Source organism: Marmota monax, unplaced genomic scaffold (genome assembly GCF_021218885.2).
Source record: "Marmota monax isolate L192 unplaced genomic scaffold, Marmota_monax_Labrador192_F-V1.1 WCK01_AAM20220418_F8-fsc00142, whole genome shotgun sequence".
NCBI lineage: Eukaryota > Metazoa > Chordata > Mammalia > Rodentia > Sciuridae > Marmota > Marmota monax.
In genome coordinates, this window is record NW_026692025.1 from 3,485,356 (window position 1) to 3,493,665 (window position 8,310).

The following is an 8,310-nucleotide window of genomic DNA, read 5'->3' on the forward strand; positions in this document are numbered from 1 at the left end:
CAGGAAAACCCATCCAAGACCTTGCTCTGTTCCTATCATGCTAGACAAACCCAGGGACATGTTTCCCCTCTCTGGAACTCAGTTTCCTCCTGGGTAAATGGAGCAGCTTCTGGTCCCTTCCAGGAGCTTAGCTGTGATTGAGTCTGGGCAACACCTGGGTCAACATGCCCTACAGAACTGCTTCCCTGCACATACCCATTGGCACAATAACAACAAGAAGGTCTTTATAAAGCCTGGCCATTAAAGAAACCCTCTGCTGGGCTGGGGACACTGAGGGCTGGGAAGGGAAAGGGGAGGAGGGCAACAGGGTCCCTGGGACATTGTCAGCAGCCAAGTTCCAGCCACAGGGCCTTTCACTAGAGGGATTTTTACCCAGTGTACCTTCCCACTACTGGCGCAAATGAGTCATGTATATAAGAACCTCAAGCACCAGGTTTTGCTGTTGCCATTAGAATTTTATTGAGCATGTTCTTTGTGTGGAGCCCTGCACACTAATGGAAGAACAGGGGAGAAAGCTGAAGCAAACCTTGCCACAGAGGTTGGAACAGAGCAGGCAGGAAGCTGGAGCCACGGAGGCAAGGCCCAGGGAGCCCTCACAAGCAAGCAGGCAGTGCCTGCCACTGGTGCTGCTGGAGGGGCGGATGTCACTCTCTCCTCTCCCTCCAAGACGGCACATCTCAGCTCATGCAGACTTCCTCCAGCTTCCAGCAGCTAGAACCTCCCTGATCCTACCTAGAGGCTAGAAGGAGGCTAGGACAAGGCAGCTCTGGGAGAAAAGGGACGAGGGGAGGGAGCAGAGGCTCTGGCTGTGCTGAAGTGCCTGTGAAGCATCACTGGCGCATCCATAGCCACAGGTTGGCGATGCAGGCAGACACCAGCATGGTGAAGAACACAGCCTCCCTGTGCCGCCAGGTGGCACCCTGGTCCTCGAGGGCACGCAGGCGTCCAGTGATCATGTGCAGCTATAGAGGGACCAAAAGCAGAGCTGGTGAGCAAGACTCTTCCAGAAAGCCAGAGGCATGCCAGTGGGGGCAGAGGGGAGTGTGAAGTTAAAACAAGAAGTAGTTTTGCTACCCTTTAGCAGGCCCAAGTACCCCTGGGTGAGAAGCAGCCAGCCTGGCATGACCTAGCAGGACCCAGGGCCAGCTTCCTTCTCTCTCTCTCTCTCTCTCTCTCTCTCTCTCTCTCTCTCTCTCTCTGTGTGTGTGTATGTGTGCGTGTGTTCACTCCAGTTCTCTGCAAGAGGCCGGCCTGCCCCACTATAGCAGGGTGAGCTCAGGAAGAAAGTGGCTTTTCCTCCTGGGGTGGGCATGTGTGGCTGCAGTCACAGAACCAGAGAAAGGACCTCAGGGCCTGAGAAGGCCACCAGGACAAGTGCTCATCCAACCTCCTTCTCCCACTCCTGGGACTCCTTTCTAACAAAACCTGAGCTTGGTTTGCAGCTGAGGCTACACCTCTGCTGGCCTCTCAGCACCACTGTCTGGCATTGCTCTGACATGCTTCCGTTTCCTGCTGCTCCCCCTTTCCTCTTCCCTGATTCCCTTGCCACAGCTCAGAGACAGAGCTTAGTTTCAAGGGTAAGCATCAAGCTGGAACACAAGAGGCAGTGGGCCTTGGAGGAAAAGAAGAGAGTCCAGCTTCACCTCACCTCAAGGTGCTATAGGTGAAGATGATTTTAAGGGCTATGCAAAATCAAAGGTGTGGCTTTGCTTATAGCTCTCTACCTCCAGGCACCATGTTGCCACCTGCACCTGCCATATGGGTCTGGTAGGGCAAAAGCTCACTTGTCTTCTCATGATTTCCATCTCCAGTCCATTGAGCTCTTCCAGGCCAATCTCTGCCGCCATACCTGCATCTGAGTTGCTGAGGGAAAAGCAAAACACAGAGAGTCAGAGTTTCTGATGGCACAAAGGAGGCCCTAGCAGAGAGGAAATCCAAGAGAGGAAGCAGGCCAGGAACTTCTTGAATAGTGACTGTACCAGCCTGTGGTAAAGAGGGCCCTAAGGCTGGAAGTCAGCCTAGTCAAGGCTGCCAAAGAATGAATGTAGGTTTCCAAAGGCCAGGAGGCAACTGAACCCCAATATTTCAAGCAACCACACTCCTTCCTGGCCAGGCTGCTCACTAGGCTCTCTGCCCATACTGGTCCTTGCCTGGAGCACTCAAGGTGCAGCTCTTACCGTTCATAATGGAGCCTCATGCCTTGCAAGCTGCCTGGATACTCTTGGGGATGGGCACTGCCATGCACTGTCTCTCGTGACATTCTGGGCTTCTGCAGCTGGTGCCCCTACAAGAAAGAAGGGTCACTCCAAGTCATCTGCTTGTTCCACCTAAGCAGCTTCCCCACACTTTGCCAAGATCTGATGGTGTATCCCAAGTGGGTCATGTGGTGCCTGACCCTCTGGAATCAAGGGCAAGCCACTTTAGACTACTGAGAAAGCCTGGGCACCCGTATCTGCACCATGTTCCTCAGAAGCCGTGGCCTTGAAGGCTGTGGTGAGGGAAGAACAGTGACGTGTCCTCTACCAGAACTTCTATAGGCAAACATTACTTGAGAATCCAAACAACTTACTGAAGGAGAACGTGAACTGAGGCCTGGCAAGATGCCTTCACTCTCAAGGACACATGGGAAGAAAGTGAGCTAAAGCCAGCACTCTGGCTACTGGGAAGCCACAGATTCCCTCCCTAAGTGAGGCCAGCCATTCCTGGAACTTTCGTTTTCATCCATCTGCTAATGAGTCCCCAAGTGCATGTTTGAGGTCAAGGTTATCTGATGGCTTTGAAGAGCATTGTGGGGTGAAGAAGCAGAATGTGGCTTTTGGTGGCAGGCTTGCCCTGGGCTCAATCAAAGCTGTAGGTTTCCACACTTTTTCTGCCTGCTAGGGACCCTGCCACCTTCTAAACTCTTACCAATAGCAAGTCATTGCATCCTCATCACAACCTCATGAAACAGGTATTATTATTTTATTTTGAAAGATGAAGAAACTGAATCACAGAGAGATTAAGCAAGTTGCCCAAGTCACACAACTAGTAAGTAATACAGCAATAATCTGAGCCTAGGACATTGTTCTCCAGAGATTGTGTTCTTAGCCATTATACTATATGCCTCTCATACTGCTTCCTCTTAAGACTTCACTAAGCAACAGTGAAAGCAGTAAAACAGTACAATCCCATAAGAAAGATGACAACAGGAAATGAAAGAGCTTAACAAAACTTTGAATGCAGAAAGTGCCCACGGAGAAAACCAGCAGACAAGCAGTCCTGGGCGTGGATGGGAAACAGATGGGGCGCTGCCAACTGGAGAGGCCCGGCTAGCAGAACCCAGGCCTGGAGGCTGCAGGACAACTGGTGGGGGGTGTCTCAAGAACAGAGGTGGAAAACAGGAACATTAACTAAAGTTCTGTGTATGAAACAGTCATCTACCCTTCTCTCTCCACCTGGCTGGCAGCCAGACACTCATCCCCAAGCCAAAACCTGAACCCAATGAACAGGAAGCCTGGGGTGTCAGTGCCACAGAATAAAACTCTCTTTGTCTTGGCACTTGCCCTGCTGCAGTACAACCTACCACTTGGCAGGCCTCAGCCAGCTGTGTCAAGGTCTGGGCTAGCACTTCTGTTGGCCTCATTCTTAGAAATGAACAGACAACTGCAGCTCACCTATCACCTTGGAAAGATGTGCTCTTAGGTAACAACATTAAAATGAAAGTGAGGCCATTTCCATGAAAAGAACTTCCTTAGGAGCTTTTCTACTAGGTTCCATTAGTTGCAATAATTCAAAATGTATTTTTTTCGAAAGGAGTGCACAGATACTGCAGTGACTTCTTGTGAGCAGTTGTTTATATTAATAATATTTGATCTTCTTAAGAAACTTCAAAATAGCATGAAAATGACACTGAGTGTGAGAGAAACCCCAGGACTACAAAGTAGATTTGCTTACAGTCATCTTCTTAAAGAATCTCCAGACTACCCCTGTGATTTTCCTATAGAGTGGAATCAGGAAGACAAAAAGAAAATTTTGAGGAATTTGAAGGCAAACTAAATATGAGTAATCGGTGGCCAGATGTTCTGTTTGAGGCAATGTAGTTTATCAATACATCAATATAATAGCAATTAATTTAACAATACCTTCTGTTTGATACCTTGTATTGCGACCACTTCATGTGATGGGTATAACTGTTCTAAAAGTTATTTGTATTTTTTGTTTGTTTGTTTTTAAAAAATAGTTTTTTTGGTTGTAGATGGACACAAAATCTTTATTATTTATTTTTTATGTGGTGCTGAGTATCAAACCCCGGGCCTCACATGTGCTAGATGAGCACTCTACAACTAAGCTACACAGCCCAAGCCCCTGTATTGTTGGGTTTTTAAAATTTTTTTAGTTGTAGTTGGATACACTATCTTTATTTTATTTTTTTTATGTGGTGCTGAAGATCAAACCCAGTGCCTCTCACATGTTTGGCAAGTGTTTTACCACTGAGCCACAACCCCAGCCTCTTGTTTTTTATTTTTAATTTTAGAACTACTTTTTGGGTATACATTATAAAATATAAGATATATATAGAGAGAAATAGATAGATATAAATATATAGATATATATGGGTTAGGGCTGTAGCTCAGTAAAAAAGTATTTGCCTCACATGTGTGAGGCACTGGAATCAATTCTTAGCATCACATAAAAATAAAGATATTGTGTGTTCATCTAGAACTAAAATTTTTTTAAAAGATATATAATATATATATATATGTATATATATATATAACATATATATATATATATATAGATATATATAACATATATGTGTGTGTGTATATATATGATTAAAACTAGGAAATTCTATTAATTGAAACACATGCCAACTTCCTTGTTAATTATGTCAAAAATTGTTATTCTTATTTTCCTTATGTTTCTTAAACATGTTCCTTATGTTTTTAAGGAACACTACTTTCCTCCCCAAATCAGCAGGATAGTATTATTAATTTTTTTTAACTTGCATATTGGGGTTTTCCCAGAGGCACCAACCATTCTATTAATCATCATATTCTAAAGTAAGCAAATGAGTGAATGAATAGTATTAATAAATTACAGTTCTTAATTCTAGACTTCTAAATTGCATTTCTAATTCTTAAGCATTGCCCTCCTCTAGCCCTATGGCTAAATGTTCACTAATCCTGCTATTATATCCCCCTCAGTCTCAGTATCATGAGTGGCTTCCTAAAGCCTGGATTCCTGGAGCAACTTAATTTGGCTTCAGTTTTTAGACCCAGAACGCCAATTTAATATTTATCACTGACCTGGAAGGCCCTTTTCTTGTTATTCACCAGAGCTTGAACCATTTCAGCCTTGTAATCCTTTACCTAGAAACCAGATCTCCCTCTTTGCAAACTTGATGCCTTCTCTCAGTAACTTTTTTAAATGTATTTTTTAGTTTTTGTTGGACCTTTATTTTATTTATTTATTTCTATGTGATGCTGAGGATCAAACCCAGGGCCTCACACATGCCAGGCAAGTGCTCTACCACTTAGCCACAACCCCAGCCCCCTCAGTAACTTTTATTAAAGTATAACCACTTACACTTTTTGAAAGCATTCCCTCACTCATTCAAATACAGCTGACAGGATTGGTTACAAACTTAACCAATCCTATAGCTATATCCTATAACAGTCATGGCTCCTTCCTCTGAAAAATGGCTGCCTTTTTTTGCAACAATGTAGCTGCCATTTTTCTAGAATATTCTGTCACCCCACAGTGTATGTGAAAAGATTGGCTACAGAATTCCAAGACTCAGAAATGCCCTAGAACAGTCAGTTTTCACTCCCTCTCCAACCTTGTTGTCTTTTCCCAGTAATGTTTGCAACACTGTAACAAAACCATTTTTTCTAAACTTCCTCACCCAAGGTGAATATAGCTTAGAAAACTGAAGGCAAAACTTGATTCTTTGTAACAATCAGTTCTCCCTTTCCTTCAACCTGATTGCCTTTTTTCTAGTAACTCTTGCTACTGTATAGCAACCATTTTTCTAAAACTTTCCCTCACCCACAGTGAAAATGCCAGGACTCCCCTTCCTCCATGGATACCAAAATCAGTGGGTGCTCAAGCCCCGTATATAAAATGATGTAATTACATAAATCCTATGTACATTATCCTGCATAATTTGAATCATCTCCACATAATTTCTAAAACCAAATACAATCTAAATGCTGTGTAAATAGTCCTTGTATTGTTTAGGGAATAATGACAAAAAAGCCTTTGTGTTCAGTACAGATGCCTTTTTCTCCAAATATTTTCCATCCATTGTTGGTTAAATCCACAGATGCAGGATCTGTGGATATGGAGGGCCAACTTTTAGCCCTTTTTTATTTACCATGGTCAGGCAGAAGCCTCCATAACCAGTACTGAAAACCCCAACCCAGTCACCATGTGTCCAAGATCCCAGACAGTACCAATTTTTTGGGCCAGGTAGCACCCATAGTCCAAACTGTTTGGCTTGCAGAAGAACCAGAAGCCTTTGGTTCCAACTTCTGTTGCCTCTGGGGAGCACCTAGTGACCAGGATCCATGCTCCATCATTTCTAGAGAGAAGAACAGAGACCTTCAAGAACACCCATAGAAGTTATACCGGGGCTTCCTGGGTGTTAAGACATACCAGAAAGAAGACAGTGCCCCCAAAGTTCTTAAGATTCACTCAAGACCCATTCACCACTACTGATCCCAGACCTGTTTATTCATCTGTTCAAAAGTTCAATAATGATATACTGAAGGCCAAGTTCTGGCCTAGGTTACTAGACAGAGTAAGCAAAGAGCAAGACGCAAGATCCCAGACATCAATGAACCATCTGCTTGTGTATAAGAGCGAGTGGGAAGTACACAACAAAAAACAACCCATCAGCACAAATTCAGAGAAATGATGGCTCCATAAATGACAAAACAGGTTACATGGTGGAAAGAAAAGGCAAGTTCTAGAAAAGTAGGAGTCAGCACTGATACAGAGACTGGAAACAGATCTGAAAAGAACCAAACATGGGGAATTGAGAACTGAGGAAAAGAGCAGACCAAGGGAACAGGGAGCACAGAGGCTGTGAGGAGAAACAGCAACACAACTGCAGGGTCGGGGGGTTGGGGGGAACTTGCGCACTGGACAAACATTGCCTGAGCAGAGAATATGTTAAAGAGGCCCTGAATGCATCTTGTACATTGCATGATTTGGATTTGACTAAAAGACAAGAGAAGATTCAGAGACAGAATTAATAGATTTATTAAAAAAATTAATCCCTCCAAATATTTTGCAATAGACACAGGGGTGCCTAAGATGGAAGGAGTCAGAGAAACCATACATGTTGTTTCACCCTCCTCTCTCTTGGGCTACAAAAGACTTATATCATCATCTATTTATCACTTTCCTCACAGTTCCCTGTAACCAACACAAACACTCCAAAACCCAGACACAACATCTAAGTATGCATGCATGCAAACACACACACATATATGCACAAAAGCACACCCAGAGGCACATGTACCTTCTCCAACACAAACGAGCACAAGTGTAGATGAATGCCTACATGGTCTATATATGCTAGGGGACATTTTAAAGTATCCTCACCTGCTATCACCAGTTGCTCTTGAGTTTTCCCATAGCTTCCAGGCCCCACTTCTTCAGCTATGCACGTTTCTATCTCCTCCTTCATGCTAGGGGGCCCTCCTGCCATTACCACCAGTTACTCACTTGAAGCTATGACTAAAGATTCACAGGGTTCAGAGCACAGAGGAAGCGCCTGGAGAATCACCTCTTCGAGGGGTGAGAGCTCGAGGAAGATATACCCTGACAAGGCGGTTGGAGCCAGACTTCCTTCCTGGGTTCAGACCTTGGACTAGGCACTTTATGTTCCTACTGTACCTTGTTGACTCTGCTATGTCCTTCTTTGTTGCTACTTTGTAAGCAATTTAGGGGAAGAGACACAGCTCAGGGCCTTTGCTTATGAGAACTGCTCTGGTTCAACAACCTTTGATTTGGCTGGTTGGGGAACTACTGGGGTTCAAACTCCATCATTTCTAAAAAGAGGCAGAGACTGGCACAGGATCTGACAGTCAGTCAGTGGCCAAAGCAGGGTGAAGTCCCAAGTGTATCATGGCTTCTGTCAGTCCAGCTCTGGCCAATAATCCAAGCCACATCACTCCATCAGAAGGGATTCTCTGTAGAACACACCACGTCCTGCCCGCCCCGCCCCCCCCCCCCCCCCCCCCGCCCCAGTCTGAAGTTCCTGGGCAAGGGAGATGCCCTTGTCCTGATTTGAGTTAGCCTGGTCAGGAACTATGAGAT

At 44.8% G+C, this 8,310-nt stretch overlaps 1 protein-coding gene across 1 annotated transcript; it reads right to left on the bottom strand.

The window, feature by feature from the left end:
* Nucleotides 1–450: 450 nt before the first annotated feature.
* On the bottom strand, nucleotides 451–7,912 carry Fate1 (fetal and adult testis expressed 1). The gene is made up of 5 exons (XM_046453476.2): nucleotides 7,594–7,912; nucleotides 6,438–6,565; nucleotides 2,178–2,284; nucleotides 1,785–1,863; nucleotides 451–962 (listed from the first exon to the last, which is right to left on the bottom strand). Exons 1-5 carry the CDS (start codon nucleotides 7,697–7,699, stop codon nucleotides 831–833), a joined length of 552 nt encoding a protein of 183 aa, XP_046309432.1. The 5' UTR covers nucleotides 7,700–7,912; the 3' UTR covers nucleotides 451–830.
* Nucleotides 7,913–8,310: the final 398 nt, after the last annotated feature.